The sequence below is a fragment of the Ambystoma mexicanum genome, chromosome 10 (genome assembly GCF_040938575.1).
Source record: "Ambystoma mexicanum isolate Mex_15411 chromosome 10, UKY_AmexF1_1, whole genome shotgun sequence".
NCBI lineage: Eukaryota > Metazoa > Chordata > Amphibia > Caudata > Ambystomatidae > Ambystoma > Ambystoma mexicanum.
The window spans coordinates 1,110,763,482-1,110,784,150 of NC_090932.1; the positions used below are offsets into that span (position 1 = coordinate 1,110,763,482).

At 47.7% G+C, this 20,669-nt stretch overlaps 1 protein-coding gene across 3 annotated transcripts in view; it reads left to right on the top strand.

Annotated features, from left to right (window-relative positions):
- Nucleotides 1-20,669, top strand: part of OGDH (oxoglutarate dehydrogenase) — a 1,050,082-nt gene that overhangs the window by 979,661 nt on the left and 49,752 nt on the right. For all 3 annotated transcript variants that reach the window (XM_069618964.1, XM_069618966.1, XM_069618965.1), the window contains exons 17-19: nucleotides 5,869-6,047; nucleotides 7,869-7,940; nucleotides 8,122-8,247. In XM_069618964.1, the coding sequence (XP_069475065.1) occupies nucleotides 5,869-6,047; nucleotides 7,869-7,940; nucleotides 8,122-8,247 (377 nt within the window). The remainder of the gene's footprint in view (nucleotides 1-5,868; nucleotides 6,048-7,868; nucleotides 7,941-8,121; nucleotides 8,248-20,669) is intronic.

Here is a 20,669-nt window from a genome sequence, read left to right on the forward strand (position 1 = left end):
ACCCTTAACCCATCTGTTTTTCAAGACTTCACACACCCAGGTAGCCAAAGGGGTACCATCAGTCTTTTTGTGGGTCCTAAACCTCTTAAGGCACTGCGAAGGAGTTTCCCCAAATCTAGCTATCAAAGCTAGCGTCACATTCTCATACTCTGTTCTTTCAAGTTCCCCCACATCCATTACAGCATCAGTTGCATCCTGGGGTAGCCTAGACAAAAGTCAAGGAATCAACTGATTCCCTGTGAGACCCTGAATTCAATGATTGAATTCAAAAGCACTCAACCAATCCAAAATATCAGGTTTTGCATCATACATAATCACTGCTTCTTTGGGCAGGCGAGGCCTCTTTGGGCTGGAAGACATAGATGACTCTGGGATAGAAATGCACCAAGTTTCAGGCTGAAACTCAGTGCAGTGACAAAGCTAGCACGGTAGCCCAGAAAACAAAGCTGGTCAGCCACAGGACGGTTCTTGGGTACTTCCGAAGGCCATCTTTGGCAGGGCACCGAGCAGATGTCTGGAATGGATGGTCCCTCCACTCCAAGGGTCGTAGCACCTTCGCAGGGCTACTGAAGATCACAAGCAAGAAGGGGTCCACCAGGACTGCAGCAGAAGTTGGTTGCCAGGCCTCCTTCAGTCAGATTTCAGGTTTTGCGGGTCTCACAGCTGGACAGGATACTTGGCTCCTTCAGGTTTCTCCAGGATCTCTGAAGAATGGGTGCAGGGGTCCTCTTCTTATCCTAAAAGCCAGGTAGGAGCTGAAACTCCCAGTAGCAGGACTAGCCCACACACACCCCAGCAGTGGTCCAATCAGGACCACTGGCGGGAACATTCATGCATACCACTCAGACACACAGAAACCAGTATGTGGATTGGAGTCAGACTGACCCAGCCCACAACTTGCCTGCAAACACACATAGCCCTCCAGTAGCCCACCAAAATCTGCTGCTTTCCCAGGCACTGGAAGTCCTTATAAGGATGTTCCTGGCCTCTGAGGCCAGGAAGAAGGCTAAACAACAAGATGGGGAAAAAGAACAGGTGGAATATCTCGTGGCACGGCCATGTTTGACCAGTAGCCAAACCCGGTAAAGCTAAAACAAAATTCCCCAGCAAATGGGGAAATAGTCACTGCTGCCACCATGTTATACTTCTGTTATGTTATGTTTCTGTATCCCTACAGTCCCACTACCAGCACTTGACACCTGATGTCTGCACTTACCTTTGCACTTGCCACCTGCTGGCCTTTACCTTACATATTGTTATTATTCTATGCCCTGTACTGCACTCCCCCTGTCCCACCGCACTTCCCCCTTCCCCGTTACCATGCACTTGCGCGATCTGAATCACACCTGGCCTAGTAGGATCGTTGTCTGTCTTTCCTTGTTTCCACCTCCCTTGCCTCGTTGCGCCTTGAAACACTTGTGCATAGGCGTGTTATAAATGCCATATCATACTGGCGGTAGTAGCGGCTCACATGCGCAGGCAGTTCATCCCATTCTATCCTTACCTCGACGACTAGCTCATAACTGGTCACTTTGGTCCCACCGAATTGTCAATGAATTTCTGAACTGACTTTCCGATCTTTCCTGCCGGTGAAGGCTCCTGCGCAGGAACTCAACGTGGTTCTGACAGGGCTCATGGGGTCCGCTTTCGAGCCTATGCATCAGTCCCTTCTCGTTCCTCTTGTGAAAAACGGCTTTCCTTGTGGCCATCACCTCTGCCAGAAGGGTAGGTGAGATCCAGGCCCTAGCCTGCAAGCAACCATACCTGACTTTCCACGAATTGAGGGTGCTGCTGCGTACACACCCCCCCTTTCATGCCAAAGGTTCCGTCTGAATTCCACCTCAAGAAAACCTTGGTCACCACCGGAAAGGGCCTTGCACTCGCTGGACGTTACTCATGCCCTGAAGTTCTACGTGACACGCACAAAGAGTTTTCGGAAGACTTCACAACTGTTTGTGTACTTTGGTACTGTGAACCATGGGAAGGCCTTGTCCAAGGTTTCCATTTCAAGTTGGCTCTCCGGCTTCATCAGGCATTGTCATCGGTTGATGAACCAACCACTGCCCGGCCATCTGAGAGCTCGTTCCACCAGACGATCGCTGCAACGACGGCATTCCTGTCTGGTCTGCCCCTGCTGGACATCTGCAGGGCTGCTGCGTGGAGGGCCACGCACACCTTCACGAAGTTTGACTGCTTTGACAGAGTTACGCGACCTGTTCGCTTGAGGTGAGCCTGTTCTAGAGCTAAGAGTTAATTGCTTCTGTTGAGCCTTGCCACCTCCCGTGGTTGTGTAATGTTGTACTGCTATGTATTCGTTATTCATGAGCATGCAAATCCATGCCAGACCACATGCTGGAGAAGGTTTAAGTTACTGATCTGTAACTATTTTTCTCCGGCACGGCTTGATTCACATGCGAACCCTCCCTCCGGCGCCTCTGCAGTTTTTTTTGGTCATACTGCCACTTTAAGTGCTTATCAAGTCTGAAGATGGCTACCATAGGATGGGCTTAGGGACAGGACTGTCATTGGATGGCGGCAGTATGACCCAGAGGACAATGATTGGTTTAGAGGGTCAGTCCAGAAAAAGCAGGTACCCCTCAATAATGGAGGCAATGTATTTTGTTGGCCGAAGACCAACCGCCTCGTGTTTGGTATTAGAAATACACATCTATAAGCTTGACTAAAGTGCAGCCATTTTGAAGTGATTGAAATCGCCATTTTGTTTTTAACTTTCGCCTTTTGCCTTCTGTTGAAACTGCTTTGCTGAAAGCTTACTCTGCTCCACTATTCCATTATTGTTCATGCATAGAGCAAGGCCGCGAGATACTTGTTGAAACATAACGCAGGCGACCCAGAGAGAAATGCCCGGTCCCCTCCCTCACAAGTCCTTGGAAGTAAGCAACAAGGCATTTAATCATTACACAGGTGCCAGCCAGTCTCGCGCATGCGATAGAAATGGTAGAAACGAACAATGAATGGCTTGAATTATGCTCTTCTTTGCGGCCCCCCTTCCCTGAGCCCTGTAGAATCCTGGAGAGCGAGTTGCCCATAGCACACGAATAGAAACTAGGAGATAGCGAGGCCTGGAATGTGTCTCCCTTGCACGCAGCTTGCTTGCAAAAACAGAAGTAATGTGTTCTCTAAAACAAAGAATTGTGTCTGCAGGCTCACGAAATTGCAAACTGTTGCTAAAATGAATGTCTGAAGGTGTCATACTCGTCACAATTGTCAATCATCGAACCCAATTCAAAGGAAATACATTATGGGCGGTATTGAATGTGTCACCACTGATTGTAAGATGCTTGCTTTGTATATATGTAACTGTTGTACAATGATTCGCGCTCTTGCGTCCCTCGGGGTCCGGAGACGCACGTCGCGGGGCGCGAGACCCAGTTGGCCAACTGAGACTATTTGCTTTGCAGTAAACTCTAGCTTTTGGGAATACAACCTCGTGTCTGGCGTATCAGTTTGTGTGTGGTGATTGTGCCTGGTTTCCATACGCAAGGGTCCCCTAGGGCCCACATCAAAAGGAGAAATACAGTTTTTAAGTGAAGGTGAAATGGTTTTTTCTTTTACTGAGAATTTGGAGAAGAATAGTTACAGGTAAGCAACTTAAACCTTATGTACTTGGGGGTCAAGGTTTCCAAGTCGCCTAGGTCCAGGTTTCCAAGTTGTTTAGGTCCTTGCATGCTGACAACTTGGCCTCCTATCTCCCCTTCCTAATGGCTAAGCTGGACTTTTGGTCCAGACTGCATATTTCCTTGTATGGCAGTCTGTCACGCCGGAAAATGGTGGCATTACGTAAACTATTTTACAAATGTTCCGATACGGGCCAGTAGAGTTTTTCAAAAGCATACAATCCATGGCCTCAAAGTTCATTTGGGGATCTGGCACCCCCAGGCTGGTATTGTCGATTATGATACAACTCTACGATCGTGGTGGCATCGCAGCCCCAGAATTTGAGTGATATTGATGAAAAACACTAATAAGAAGGAACTGCAGAGGTACAAACTTCTGTAGAGGCGTGGTCCCGCTTTGACGATAAAGACCAAAGGACTGCTAGAAAGGGAGATGCAGCTAACCAGAATGTGAGAAGGTGAAGCCTGGGAAGCACGAAGGAGACTCGGAGAAGGCCAAGACAGAGACTAGAGCAGTCCGCTCCCACAGTCAAGAGGGCAATGGGATTTCTTCACCCGGCGGCATCCAGATGGTCACGGGAGTCCGGCAGACAGTGATGCAAATGCAATAAGCAGCGTCCAAATACGTCACTCCAGGGGCTGGGTTAGGAGATCCGCAAGGCAAAGGAACAGAGATGTTGAGAAGCATGTGCAATATTTGGAACAGGTGAAGGACTCCAGGAAGAACTAGCCACACATCCCGGGTGCAGAAAAGGCATTTGGAGAGGCGCAGGGGCCGAAAGTACAAACCCCAGACCGGAATTACGACCAAGACGATCTTCCTTGTGTCAGTATTTGGAAAGCGAGGCAGCCAAGGGGACATAAAGAGAGGGGGTGAGAAACCGGGGTCCAGGACCCCACGTAAGAGTGATACAAGTCATCTTCCTCGTGGCAGTACTTGGCAGGGAAGTGAACCAAGTGGGCCAAACCAAAGAAGAGAGAAACCAGGGTCGCTGACCCTAATAGCACTCATTGGGTGTTGTAAGTTTGAAACCTGATGAGGAGAAGACTGGGGTTATAAGAGATTTTGTCATAACTACTAGAAGGGAGTCCTTCTCTTGGTAACGTGGACCGTGAGGAAGGTCCAACAAGACAGGGGGAGGTAGTAATTTCCCTGAGCTAAATTGAGACTGAGATAGAAACAAGGAGAAGGGAGGAATTCTCCTGGCCCAACAAGGGAACATTGGGCCTCATTACGAGTCTGGCGGTAGCCGTGCCGGTAAAAATGCCACACCTGCCGCCAGAGTCATTATTTTTCCAGCGCCCGGCAATGGGGACTTACCGGAGCATTACAGCCCTGGCTGTCCCGGTAATTCCCCATTGCAGGGAGCCGGGAAAAATTGCTAGACTCAATGGGCAGGATGGGTGCACCGGCACTGTGTGCAACAGTGCCAGTGCATCCGTCAAGGTCTGCGAGCGGGTGCCGTTCTGCCCACCAGGTCATACCTGGCGGGCTGAAAGGCACCCGCTCGCAGAACTTAGTATATCAGTCCGGTAACAATATAGCTGGTAGCTTACCGGCATACTTATGAAGCCCATTGTGTATTTTGAACTTCGTGACCTGATAAAGGGAATCGTCCAGACAGCCGGCCTATTATATACTTTGTTTGGGAACTTTGTGACCTGGGGAAGGGAGTCATTCCTCTGGGTTTTGTGAGACTGGAAGCCAGGAGAAGGGAGGCATTCTCCTGGGATCAGCATAGTGCTGCTTTATTTAATAGCTTATAGTGTAAGGGTCAGAAGTAGGATTTTCTTGACACAGGAGAGTGGACACTTTCACTTTAATAGACATCCTGCAGTCACCTTAGACCTTTAGTTGAGGCAGGGAAAACCCTCTTAGAAATGGGGAAAGATAGGGTTTCTCTTATTCTGTTTCTGCTGAGAAATGTTGAGACCCACATATGCAACTTTTGTGTCAAGAGTCCTTCTTCTGCACCCTTACACCACCCTGGGCAAAAGTATACAAATTCGACCTGATCCTCAAATGATTCACTGTTCCACTCCAATACAAATTATTTAATCTGAAATCACTGTATGTGACCTTCATTCTTTTTACTAATATTTGCATTTACTGTTAAATGCCTTGCCAATAATCATGTTTAAGGAACTAAAAAAGATTCTTGGAAAGTTGAACTTCTGATGATTGCAAAACCATCTAGTTTACTAATACAGACCTCACTCTTTCATGCAGGTTTCGAGCTGGGTTTCGCAATGGCCAGTCCAAATGCCTTGGTTCTGTGGGAGGCCCAGTTTGGGGACTTTCACAACACAGCTCAAGGCATCATTGATCAGTTTATCTGCCCTGGGCAGGCAAAGTGGGTCCGACAGAATGGTATCGTGCTCCTGCTGCCTCATGGCATGGAGGGAATGGTAAGGTTGATGTCTGATATGTTTCTAGTTGTCAGTCTGTACTTATGTGAGATGTCTATCATGGTTAGTTGCTTTTTATTCCTAGTCTAAGTGGGTGAAAGTCTCCCTTAGTGTACAGAAGTTAGGATGGTGGTGCAAGGTGTATGTGTATAGACACACATGCTCAGGACAAAGCATGTATGAGGGTCAGAACTGAGCTATCCTCGTGGCTGGCTAATGGAAAAGGAAAAGAAGTAACCAAAGAATTATTGCACTTGCGTGTTCTCAAGGATTCTCTGAATTGTTAAAGGCTGCGGACCAAGGGGAGGTTCACTATTGGTGATGTTGGACTTGTCCGCAGCCTTTAACACAGTGAAACATGACATTCTTTTGGAACGGTTGCAGGAAGTTGGAAGAGTCTCTGGCCTGGCACTGGGCTGGTTTAGGTCTTTTCTAACTCACCATCAACCGTGAGTGAGGCTAGGGGAGCTCCTGTCGGACCTCATTCAATTAAATTGTGGAGTCCCGCAGGGATCCGACATGTCCCCTCTGCTGTTCAGTCTATGCAGCCAACTTCTTTTGGAAATTCAGAAGCGTTATGGGTTGAATTTTCACTCGTACGCGGATGATGCACAGATTTTCATTCAAGTTGCCAACTTTGAGGAAGCACTTAATCGACTAGGCCAGTGCCTGGAAGAAGTAAGTGGCTGCATATCAAAAAACTATGTACAGCTTAATGCCTCAAAGAATGAGCTTATTTAGTTTGGGCCAAAGCACTTGTTGAATATTGCAAAGAATGTGCCTATTCCCCTGCTTCTGGGCAAAAGCCTAAAATTTGCATCTAAGGTACAAAGTCTGGGCTGCATTTGGCAGGAGGATCTTGGGGTTGAAGCCCAGGTTGGAGCCATATTCAAGCAGTGCATTTAGTTCTGAGACTGCTGCGTAAAGTGCTTTCTTATATACCTTCGGAAGATCAAGCAGCTGTGGTGGGAGCCTTAACCAGAACCCACCTAGACTACTGTAATAGTCAATTGTTTGGTATTTCTGTTAAACAACTTCAGCGACTTCAGAAGGCACAGAACGCAGCAGTCAGATTGATATTCAAGCTGAAGAAAACCGCTCATGTATCGCCATTTCGTTGCAAGCTACACTGGCTCTCTATAGAAGATCGTATTAGGTTTAAGACAGCCTGTATCGTTTTCAAGTGTGTAAATGGTACTGTGCCTTTGTATATGAGGGAGCTAATTCAGCCATATCACCCTGCAAGGCAGCTACGCTCTAGTGATAGTCACTGTTTGGCTATCCCTCATTCCGTTTATACATAACTTGGACGATAAAAGATTTGCTGTCTTTGGTCCAAGGCTGTGGAATTCTCTGCCACTTGAATTGAGGACTATGAGCTTGCTTCTCCAGTTTCGCCCAGCATTAAAGACCTTCATGTTCAGATAGACAACCCTCCCTTTGATTAGGGCTTAATTGTTGCTATACCTTCTATCTGATTATCATCATCTGTGCCATTATACAGTTTATTTTGTTCAGTGCGCGTCATAAATTCACAATCAAAAAAATCAAGGTCACTGGGCCTAGTAAGATCGTTGCTTTGTTCCTCCCTTGTACCCCTCCCTTGCCTCGTCGCGCCCTGAAACACTTGTGTATGGGCACGATATAAATAAAATATCATATATCATGAGCGCCTGTGTAGCATGAGATTCTAAAGGTAATGTGTCCAACATATTTTCTAGAACTGTTAAACCCTGTGTTGCTAGACTGATTTCCACAAGAAGTACTCTTGTTTAAGAATGCTGTTCCACTGATGAGCTAACTTGTGTGTTTTCTAATTAGGGCCCTGAACACTCCTCTGCCAGGCCTGAGAGGTTCCTGCAGATGTGCAATGATGATCCAGATGTGTTTCCTGTAGGTTTGACTCCTATACCCTCTTTTTCAATCCTTTGTGTGCTTCTACTAACGACTGTCCTTTTAAGGATGTCATTACCTCCTTGTATCCACTGATTGCGGTTTCTGATGATTTGCTCATTACAAAGCCTGTGCCAGTGTTGACATTGTAGTTTCTCACCTTCTAAATTATGTCTTGTAGAAAATCACAGACGACTTTGGCGTACGTCAGCTGTATGAATGTAACTGGATTGTGGTGAACTGCTCCACTCCAGCCAACTTCTTTCATGTCCTGCGAAGGCAAATCCTCCTTCCCTTCCGCAAACCGGTATGTTTTTGATCACAGCGTGTACACTTTGTTGGAAGCTGCTAGTGCCACTGTTTTTATATAAAAGTCAAGCATGTGTCGGGGAGTACAGCAACTGAGAAGCATCTTTGAGGATATTTCACTGGGTCAATGTTTTATATTCACATGCTATGCAAAGTCGATCTAGTGGTTGGCCTAGAGTATTTCACTTCTCCAGCAATGGGGTCTGGCATGGATTCACATGCTCATGAATATTCCCCGTCGTCAGGCTGGGAATCCTCGGTAAAGTAAAAATCAGTATCAGTTTCTTTTCTGATCTTTTTCTTAGTAGTAACCAATCACTGGTCTCTGGGTCATACTTCCCCCAGCCAATGACTCCCCTCTCCCTAAGCCCCGCCCCTGGCAGCCATCGTCAGATTTTTACCGCACGTTCAAGTGTTGGGAGTCCTGGTGGTATAGCTCTCGAGCTTTTACTGCGTTTTGCGCTTTTTCAAAGAGATATCTCATTTTTTTCAGTTTAATTCGAGCCTCAAGCTCCACCGTTTCTACTTCTGATCAACGGGGACCCGTTTCGGATTTATCTACGCCCCTCAAGGGTGAAGTTTTCATCGAGTTACGCTTCTTGGAGGATTCAAGAAGTTTCTGAGGTCTACCTCGTGGACGAGAAGAACATGGCCCAGGAGAAGGGAAGCTCGACTCCCGGCAAACTGTTCAGAACCTGCCCTGGATGCAACCTACAAAATGTGTTCGAGGACGAGCATTCGAAATGCCTTTACTGCCTCCACAAGGACAAAACGCACGTCGAGAAGGACTGTGTGTTTTGCTTTAACATGACGGATCGGACGATGAGGGATCTCTGGACCCGTCTTTCCAACTGGTTGGAAGGCAAGAGCCCAGCAGGTGAGAAGAAGTCCGAGCGGTCTTTTAAGTCCTGTGAGGGCCCCCCCGCTACGGGGGCCCAACAGAAGGCAAAGCACCGTGAGTCCGCGCGCACCGGGAGCGCCGAACGGTCGGGCTCCTCGGCTGCCAGGCAGGGCGCACCCTCACCAATGCCATCAACCGCGAGCCAACGCTCTGGCTCGGGGAAAAGGAAATCCGAGAACCCGGCTAAGCTTCTGGCGAGGCCCCGGTCGATCTCGGAGGAACCGGCTCAGGGGGAGCGAGGCGGTGACCCTCCCCCTAAGGTGAAGGCCTCAAGCGTGCCCAAGGCGGCGAAGGCCTTGATCCACCCGGCTAAGGCCTCTATCGAGGGAGTCGCTGTGGCCCTGGCGAAGCCTGTGGAGGCTATCCCAGTGGAGGCGAACTAGGGGCCTAGAGTTTCCCTGCCTCCGCGGAGGGAATCCTCTTTTAAGCCCATCGAGAAGACCCCCGTGAAGACCCTGGGGGAAAGGGGGGGGGGGCGGTGACCGTTACGGACTCAGACACAACTTCCGAGGAAGAACTGGTCAAGAATTTGGAAGGGGACAACGAGAGTGAGGGTGGCAACCACGACTAGGTTCCCGTGGAGGAACAACCGTCGCTCCCGGCACGCCCGTCGCAACCCGAGCCTCAGGACAACTCGGCGGCCATTTTGACAGCAATCCAGGCCTTATGCACGGAGATAAAGACGAGACTGCCCCTACCCCCGATGGACGACCCAGCTGTACCGGGTCCGTCGGGAAGCCCTCCGAACAAGAGTAGGAGAGTACATCCAGTGCCCCATCAGCCCACACGGCCTTCTCAGCATTTGTCGCCTTCCCCGATCCCGAGGGACTACATGGGAATGGACACGGCCACGACTGGGACAGATGACGACGGCGGTGATGACGGGACTGGCCTCCCGTCTCCGATTCCTCAGGCGTCCCCGCCCGACGAGATTGGCTCCTTCCACGCCATGATTGCCAGGGCATCTGAGCTTTTTCAACTCTGCCCTGAGGAGAAGGAAGGCTTCCTCTACCAACGGTGCAAGGCCAAGAGGAAGACAGTCCTCGCGGTGCCATTGCTGGATGACATCTGGGACTAGGGGCTTGCCCTCCTCAAACACCCGTCCACGACACCTGCCAAGAGGGACCGGTACGAGAAGAAGTACCGGGTCCCCGACGCCGCCCCGTTGTGCCTTAGGGTGCAGCCGACCCCGTCTCTGATTCCTCGGGCGTCCCCGCCCGACGAGATTGGCTCCTTCCACGCCATGATTGCCAGGGCATCTGAGCTTTTTCAACTCTGCCCTGAGGAGAAGGAAGGCTTCCTCTACCAACGGCGCAAGGCCAAGAGGAAGACAGTCCTCACAGTGCCATTGCTGGATGACATCTGGGACTAGGGGCTTGCCCTCCTCAAAAACCCGTCCACGACACCTGCCAAGAGGGACCGGTACAAGAAGAAGTACTGGGTCCCCGACGCCGCCCCGTTGTGCCATAGGGTGCAGCCGACCCCCGGATTCGGTTGTCTCAGCAGGGGCCAAGAAGAAAGCTGGGGGGGGCATCGGCTTCAACCTCTACTTCCCCACCGGACTGCGAGGGAAAGAAGTTTGTGCCGTGGGACGTCGAGTCATCTCGTCGGCGGCGACAACGATTAAGGCGGTCAATGCCCTAGCGATTGTGGCCCGCTACGACAGGGAATTGAGGTAAAAGATCGCCCCCTGTTGGATTTCCTCCCGGACGACAAGAGGGCAGAGGCCCTGGCGATCCTACAGGAGGGTGAGGTGGCGTCGGACCACGCCATAACTGTGGCCACGGACATTACCGACACCGGTTTCTGCCAGTTGGGCAACAGCTTTTGCCTTAGACGGCAGGGGTGGCTCAAGGCGACGGATTTCCACCAGGACGTGCAAGCCAAGGTTGGACATGCCCTTCGACGGGAACAATCTGTTTGGAAAGACTGTGGATGAGTCGCTGCAGGCCATCAAGACCGACAGAGATGGCTCGGGCCTTGGGAGTTCTGCAGCAACGGCGACCGCCCTTTCGGAACTCCGGAGGCAAGCAAGGTGCCTCCAAAGGATTCGGCGGCCCGCTCCTCGTCGCAAGAAGCCTACAGGGGATGAGGCAAGTCTGGTGGATCTCGCCGTCGTCGACAGGAAGGCCAGGGCGGCAAGGCTGCTTCCAAGCAAGACTGAACCGGCTGTCACGTCGGGCCCCCACCGAAGCACCCCGGTGGGAGGCCGGCTGACAAAGTTAGTCAGCGTGTGGAAGTCCATCTCCACCGACCGTTGGGTGCTGGATGCCCTGGCCCATGGGCACACTCTGGAATTTCTAAAAAAGGGCCCCCAAATTTCTCACGTGGCCAGGAAGGAAAACCACGTCCCTCAACTACTTTTAGAGGTAAGGGCGATGCTCAGGAAAGGAGCCATCGAGCTCGTCCCAAAGCGGCTCCGGGGCTCCAGAGTGTACTCAAGATACTTCCTCATCAGAAAGAAGACAGGAGGTGTGCGTCCCATCCTGGACTGGCATCGGCTAAACGTACATCAAGGCACAGAAGTTCCAGATGGTCACCCTCTAGCAGGTGCTGGACCAGCTGGAGGAAGGCGATTACCTATCGTCGTTGGATTTGGAGGATGCATACTTTCACATCCCCATCTTAAAAGGACACAAAGTTTCTCAGGTTCGTAGTCCAAGGGCGGCACTACCAGTTTGAGGGAACTCGCCGTAGAACACATAGCAAATACTGTCCGGCTGCTCACGGACCTGGGATTCTCCATCAACTTCCCCAAATCCCACCTGGTCCCGTCGCAGGTCGCGCTGTTTCTGGGAGCCAAGCTCGATACAGCGCAGTTGGCCTCGCCGTCAGAGGAAAGAACGCAGGCCACCTGGGCAAGGTGCAGCGTCTGTTGGCCACGGACGTGGCCAGAGTGAGGTCCATGAAGTCCCTTCTTGGGATGATGTCCTCTTGCATCTATCTGGTCCGCCTGTGCAGGCTTCGGATGCGTCCTCTGCAGGATTTCCTCAGCACCCGTAGGTCGCAAGCGACGGCCAGCTTCGAGAACAAGATCTTGCTCAACGAAGCATTCTGCCATGCAATTCGATGGTGGGGCACCTGCGCGCATCTCGTCGCGGGCACGTACTTTCAGACCCCAGCATACCAGGTGACGGTGATGCCTCCCTTGAGGGGTGGGGAGCGCACACCAGAGATCTTCACGCGAGAGGCCTGTGGCTCCCGGAGGAGAGGCCACTCCACATCAACATACTGGAGCTCCGAGCGGTGTTCTGGGACCTCAAATCATTCCTCCCGTCCCTCATGGGCAAGGTGGTGAGGATCTTCACCGAGAACACCACCACAATGTTCTACATCCGGAAGCAGGGAGGAACCATATCCCCAGCCCTGTCCAAGGAAGCCCAGGATCTGTGGCACTGGGCCGTTGCCCTGGGGGATGTTCCTGGTGCCTTTTCATCTAGCAGGGATAAAAAAACACCATCGCCGACTCACTCAGCAGGGAGCTGTACTCGTGCCACGAGTGGGAAGTACGTCAGGATCAAGTGGATCATCTCTTCCGGCGATGGGGCAAACCCCAAATTGACCTGTTCGCAACGGCGACGAACTCCAAGTGCCAGAGGTTCCCCCAGGCGAGGAGCATGGGCGATGATTTCTCGTTCCCCTAGGACGGCCTGTTTCTGTATGCGTTCCCACCGTTGCTGCTCAGGCTCATCAACCAACTCAAGAGGTCCCGGTGCAGGTTGATCCTCGTCGCACCGAAGTGGCCAAGACAGATATGGTTCCCGGACCTTCTGGTCTTGTCGGCGTCCCCGCCTGTCAAACTGTCGACGGACGCAGATCTTCTCTCCAGAGAAGGAGGCGCCATTCTTCATAACGACCCGGAGTCGCTGAACTTGCAGGCCTGGCTCCTGCAGCACTAGAGTTTGGAGGGTACGATATCCCGGCTGACTGCAGAGAGGTTCTTGCAAAGGCCAGGACGGACTCAACTCGCAAGTGCTACGGACACAAGTGGAAGAGGTTCTCTGTCTGGTGCCATGCACAGAAGATTAACCCTCTACGGATTACAGCCCCCCAAGTGCTACCGTACTTACTGTCGCTGGCCAAAGCTGGACTAGCTCACGCTTCCATCAAGATATATCTGGCAGCGATTTCCCGATACACCAGAACTGCAGGACGGTCGTCCCTGTGGTCTCATCGCCTGGTGAAGGAGTTTATGAAAGGACTGTTCTGACCGTTCCCGCCGGTGAAGGCTCCAGCCCCGGCGTGGGAACTCAACGTGGTGCTGACCAGGCTCATGGCCCCGCTATTCGAGCCTTTGCATTCGGCTCCGTTGAAGTTCCTGTCGTGGAAGACAGCGTTCCTTGTGGCCATCACCTCTGCACGACGTGTGGGCGATATTCATGCCCTTTCCTGCAAACCTCCGTACTTGGCTTTCCACGAGACGAGGGTGGTGCTGAGGACGCACCCCTCCTTCATGCCCAAGGTGCCGTCAGACTTCCATCTCAACGAGCCCTTGGTGTTACCAGTTTTTTTCCCGTCACCTTCGTCGCCGGCTGAGAGGACTTTGCACTCGCTGGATGTAGCTAGAGCGCTGAAGTTCTACGTGGACCGAGCGAAGATTTTTCGGAAGACATCACAGCTGCTTGTGAACTTTGGACCTGTGAACCAAGGGAAGGCTCTCTCAAAGGCTTCCTTTTCCAGGTGGCTCTCCGGCTGCATCATGCACTGTCTTCAGTTGGCAAACCGACCGTTGCCCGGCCGTGAGCCCATTCGACCAGAGCGATCGTTGCTACCACAGCGTTCTTGTCTGGTGTGCCCCTGCTGGACATCTGCAGGGCTGCTACATGGAGGTCGACTCACACCTTCACGAGATTCTACTGCGTCGACCGGGATTCCAGGGAGGAGTCCAGAGTCGGCCAGGCAGTGCTGCGCAACCTGTTCGCTTAAGGTGAGCCTGGTGAGGAGGTAAGAGATGCTTAATGTTGAGTTTTATCTAATGCTTAATGTTGAGCCTCGCCACCTCCCGTGGTTGTGCATGTGTGTACTGCTATGTATTCTTATATTCATGAGCATGTGAATCCATGCCAGACCCCATGCTGGAGAAGGAACAAGTTACTTACCTGTAACTGTTGTTCTCCAGCATGGGTCTGGCATGGATTCACATGCAAACTCTCCCTCCTTCCCCTCTGCGGCTTTTCACTTGGTCATACTGCCACTTTACGTGCTACCAAATCTGAGGATGGCTGCCAGGGGCGGGGCTCAGGGAGAGGGCAGTCATTGGGTGTGGGCAGTATGACCCAGAGACCAGTGATTGGTTACTACTAAGAAAGACAGATCAGAAACGAAACTGATACTGATTTTTTTCTTTACCGAGGATTCCCAGCCTGACGACGGGGAATATTCATGAGCATGTGAATCCATGCCAGACCCATGCTGGAGAACAACAGTTACAGGTAAGTAACTTGTTCCTTTTGTTGTCTTAGTTTTGTATTTGGCGTTCTAATAGGCAGAACAGTAATTGGATTGTTGGTCCTCTTACTCAGCCCTATCTTGATATTGGTTTTCATCACCATGAGTGCAGTTACGAAGTGGAGTCGGGGAAAAAGAACATCTGAGAGAAGCTTTGCAACATGGTATCGAAAAACAGACTGGCTTTAAGGATACTTGGACTGCAGCTGACCAGGCAATGCCTATATAATGACTTCTGAAAATTGTATTTCTCTTTGTCTGACACTTGGGCCAATGCACACAATTCATTTAGGTTTTTACCAGGTTGAAACCACAGGTTCCTGTGGCTAAACAGTGCATGCAATGGTTGTCTTCTGTGTAAACACCTGGAGACCAAGTGTGAAGCCTGCAGAAGATTCTGGTCCAAGACACTGAAGGCAAGAAAGGAAAATGCATAGATGCCCTGAAGACTAATTCAGCCATGGTTTCAATGTCAGAAGACCCCATTTAGCTAAAGGAAATGCATGCCAAAATGGGTTCTGAGATGGAGCACCAAGATCCTGAGTTAGTATTGACAGTTACAAAGGGTCCTGTATTAAAGAAACCAATTAATTGGAGCAAAACCTCCATTTACAAGCCTCCTTCGCCACTCAATAGCACGCCTCTTCAGATGCTAAGTGTACAAAAACGCATCAGAAAACTTTCCAGGTATATGATACAGCAAGCAAACAAAACTAAAGACCACACCCTGGACTCTAATGCAACAAAGACTGTTAGACATTTTAGGACCATACCAACCCCATCTGCATATGTAGTTGAAATAGACACATCAACCATGAACAGAAGGTTAAACAATAACAGTCGGTGACAAAGGTGTTTGGAAACTGAAAGCATTTCATTCTTGTACACAAAACTTGAGACAGGCCAAACAAGGGATAACTCCCTTTGATTTCGACAAGAGTGCATACCTATAGTTTTGTGGTGCAGAGAAATCGCAAAGGGGCAAAAGAGACCATTGTCAAATGTATTGGCTATCTTGATGAATCCTGCGGATCCCTCACTAAAATCCTGCCTAAAGTCTCCTACCAGGTGGCCAGGGAAAAGCAGATGCTTCCTGATCCTAACTTTGGGGGTGGGGGGCACTGCAGGAGGATCACCTGGGAGGATAACAGGCCAGGGAAGTGAGGCGAATCGGTGGGATGAGACCCAGTTTTTATCCTTGAAAGGAAAGAACATTTTAAAGGTGCCAAAGCATGTAATGGCGTATTGTTATGATGTATTGGACCTATTTTTTTTATTGATACAGTTGAGAAAAAATCAACTTTTCAATATTTATGAATACAATTTTTGTTCAAGTTATCAAATATGCTTCAAATCTTAAGTCATACATAGATATGAAATTCCAAACATGTACAAACATTTTCTCAAAAATAGGGAAGAGAAAAATAACAGAAAACTAAAGCAAAAAGCACAAGAAAATCTGCAAATGAGAATAGAATTCTGATATGTTCTGTCCATGGCATGTCTCAATCCAAAAAACTATGTGAGGTTATCAGATTAATTGGATAAGAATAAAACATTGTAAGATAAAACAAGATAAAAGATGAAATAAATTAAGTTTCTACACAACAAATCAACATACAGGCATTTGAGAGAGCTCCCATAGTGCCAAATTGAAGTAATTTGCAATGGGTAAAAAAAATAACTGTTGGACTCTGCATGGGTTACCCTTTTGCCAGAACTGACGTCAAAATGTTCATAGTAACTATTCTTATGCCAGTGTTTGTGGTTAATAAAATTTGCCATGCTTCATCAGCATTTATTTTGCAAATGTAAATAAGTTGCCTGCAAAACCATTTAATTCTCTGAGATTTTAAGGCCGGTCACATAGTTAGTAAATGTTTCAAGGTTTCTGTGTTTTGTCCTTTGGCAGTATCTACAAAAGTTATCTTCATTTTTGCTAACACATCTAGCTAAAACTTCTCTGTAAGGCCAGAGATTCCAACGAAAGCACAAAATTGCTGACCTGTACGTTGTAGATGGATATTTGAGAAGATAAGGCTTCACAGTGCTTAGGCGCTTGTCTGCAAATGGATTGTTTTTAAAATCTTTATATTGGTTGCATAACCTGCGTGTATTTATCCACCTGCGTGTATTTATCCAATCAGCCATTTACAGTTTGTTTTTAGCTCTGTCGGGGTTTAGTATTAATAGTTCGATAGTAATGTCGGCGTCCATTAGGATCTTAATAATCTGCTCTTTTTTTTATAGGAAAGTTATGAGTTAAGACGAGCATGTAATTCGATATAGTTTTCAGCAAAGTGGCAGAATTAAGTCCTAGTGGGCACTTTCTAAAGAAGGCACACAACTGCCATTGATACTTGCAGTGCAAGGAACCACCTATTAAACTTGTGGATGTTGGTAAAGATGGTATGACATTTTTACATATCCCAAGAAAATAAAAATTGCTTAAGACTTCCAAGATCAAAAATCACCTTTTACTCCTAAAGGTATAGTGAAAGGGAAACTATAAATATTGGTTTAAACAATCTGCCTACCTCTTTTCAAGTAAATTTAAATTCTTCCTCTTTAAATGCATGTAAGAAAAATAACTACACGTTTAGAAATTAGAAGTTGACAAATGAACCTAAGGTGGTTGTTTGGGACTGCAAGTCCCGTAATCCCATGAGTACTAGGACGAGGTAGAGGGCTGAAGAGCAATGTTGGAGTACAGATCAGCCTATTAGGCTTAATGACCCACACCTGAGGGACGCAGAGAGGCTTTAAAGGTCTCCTCAGGTACAGGCCATTAGTTGTAGAAGGAGATGAAGTCGTGAAGTCAGTGGACGCAGCAGAAGCAGAGCACAGTGTTGACAATCCAAGGAGAAGTGGGTGAACAGAAGGGACGACAAGACTATTGACTAAGCCGATTTCAACTGCCTGTTCTGACAGGGTCCTGTTCCCCAAAATCTGAAGTGCAGAAGGTGTGAAAGATTGCTTTCCCCCATCTGCACCTGATTACAGTGATTGTGCAGCAGGAAACATGCTGGAGACTGGCTGAAAGTAGTCATGCCGCCATGGGTCTCCAGAGCTAGAGGAGCTCCTTAAAGTCGTGGCAGGACAGAAACCACTGTTACCGTAGAGGGGTGTGTGTCTAAGACAAGCCAGACGTAGCCCAAGCCCTGCGGCACGCAGAGGGAGCATTGGTTGCTGGTTAATGGGAAGAGTGCAAAGTAGCACTCGTGTATGAGTGAACTTTATTCCCTTTACTCACATAAGAGTAAAAAGCTTTGAAACGCGTTAATTAAACAAACACTTTCGAAAACATACAAAAGAAGTGTTGCATGTACGTAAACGTGATTCTAAGGTGAAGAATGAAATACAAAGCAGTTGAAGTACAAAGTAACACTGAAGTAAGTGACTGAACATAAACTTTCATGAGTTATGGGGAGCAAGCATTACCCAAACTAAGAGTGAAACAAGTGTTTCCCGAGCCAAGAGTGAAACAAATCTTTCCCAAACTAAACAGTGGTGCAAGTATTGTCCTAGACCAAAAAGGATGTAAACATTGCCCAAACCAAAGGTGTACAAGCGTTGCCTAAAGCCAGAAGAAACTGATGACAAGGTGTATGGTTAAACTACTCTGGTTGGCAGGAAACGGCGACCAATGTAAGGTTGGGAAAAGGGAAGCTTGTTGATTGGGACTGTTCTCTTAAAGTTGTTACGACTCACATTGCCAAAGCCAAGAGGAGGGAAGGTCGAATTATATCCTTTTAAGGCATTTTGGTTGTTGTGGTTGTAGAAAGACATGAGTGGCAAATAGGCTGCCCTTCTGAAAGTAAATGATCAGAAGAGTGCCTTCCTTGCTTGAAGGTGTTGAGGTGCCCTTAAGGGAATTTGTCTTTTCTGAAAGGTTGTTCAAAGTCACGAAGATGCACATTACTGAAGTTGTGGAAATACATTGTTTTGTCAGTAGATGTAATACTTCAGAAGCACAGTTAAACGTGGACCACTATGGAGCAGGCAAGTATACTCGCATGGTGAAGTTTAAGCAGAAGTGCTGTGAAGTCATCCTGAGAAAGATATAAACTGTGACTTGTATCATTATAAAGAAGCTTAAGTTTTGCCAAAAGCTGTGATTCTTTAACATTGTCGGAAGATGTATTCCATTGGATTTGACAAGGAACTGCGGTTCTTCTTTGGCATTTATAAATTGGGGCAAAGCATCTTGGCCTGGAACATCATTGATCCTATTTACCGAATTGGAAAAATCATTGTTTAAGGAAGAGGAGAGATTTTTCTATTGGTTGACTGAGTTTTCTTTTGACACTGTGAATGAACCACGAACTGAACTGGAACTTTATTGTGAACAAGAATTTACTACTTTCTTCTTGTTGTTAAACATTGGAACTGAAACTAACTTGAAACCTTACTGACATTGTTGTTGCAATATAGTTTCTTCGTGTATTCTATGTGTAAGTGTGAGGGCCAGATATTCCTTATTAGAGTGTTTCCTTTAGTTTTAGATGGGCTGGGAAATCCTCGTCGGGATAGGGAAAGTGAGGCGTTAGTTGAAATGTGTAATTTAACAAAATGGCACAATTTGAGAAATCTTCCAAAAGTTGTCCGCCCCACATTTCTGACCCCTCACACTATCACTTTTAAAATACCTAGAACACAAGTTGTTGCATATACATCAGTTGAAACCCAGGAACCACTTAAGCAGCAGTAGTATTTTCCTGAAGGTTGGGAAAACCTACAGGATGAACATTTCAGTGTATGGGATGATGTCATACTGGATTCATTTGAAGAAACTCTAATGAAACCACCAGGATCATCTTCCCCTATTGATGAGCAAACAAGACACCATACTATTGCTCAAAGTACTGGACAATGTTTTAATATTAACCGGCAGGAAGAGAAAAATTATACTGATTTATTGGTGGAAACTTTAACGGAGCCACAGACAGTGCTAACTTCTCCCACTGATTCCAAAACCGTTCAGACAGACATGCTTAACTCGGCCACGGCAAGGGTAGTGAATACTTTCATTGAGAATAAATACAAGCTAGCTCCACATGGTTCCATGATCAGTAATTATCCGGTGTCAGACTCCCTGATTGTGACCACATAGTGTTGCCAGATAACAGGAGGGAGACTGCGTCCCTAGGACTAGGCTTTCGTGTCTCCATCAGTTGCCTGCTGGAAGTTCATAATTGTTTTTCGGCCAAGCCACAAACCATACCTCTATACAATGCAAAACAACTTGAGTATGTAAAAAGTTAAAAATGCGGGCTTAAAAGTCAGATACATATCAATATTTTGTCACACTAGAAGGAGTCAAAATATCAATATTAAATTCTGCAGTATACACCATCCGTATTCACGATGATTCTGAGTTAAGGACTTAACATACAAACTTGTGGTAAAAACATACAGTACAATAGATGTAAAGTGTGCAGCGCATTAGGTTACAGGTGATCAAGACTAAGTACATTAGCAAAAATGTATTTCTGCAGTATATTTCAGCCATATTCACATTTGATTCTGTAGTAAGGGTGTGGTAATGTCCAAAGTAGAAGTAGAAAACCTACAGTACAATAGATATAAAGTTGACAGCACATTGGGTTGCAAGGGATCAAGACCCAGTCCAAGCCCAATGACAAACATTTATTTTGCAATACCATTGTGCCAAAATCATGAAATGAGCTAAGAATCAGTACAGTGACCCGTTCTATCATGGGCAAACACTATAATTAGAGCCAAGTAAAACACGATCAGCAGAACCAGGAACTTTCCCTGGAAGTCGCAATTATTAGAACCTGAACAAATGACTTTGCCAAATGCATAAATCTTAGTCTGTTCTTCCAGGAAAAAGTCACAAATTGAGCCACAGTGCTTTCAGTGTCTAGATCATTTTAAAAGTCTGCAAAGAACATGTATTTCTAAATACATTGCTAATACGTTTTTCTTTCAACAGAGGTTTAAGCCAGTGAGATCTTAATGATTTATACAATGGGTAGAAAAAAGTGTATTACTATTTCATCCTGTAAAGAACAATAACATTTGGCCGATCAATAAGTTCCCCCTTT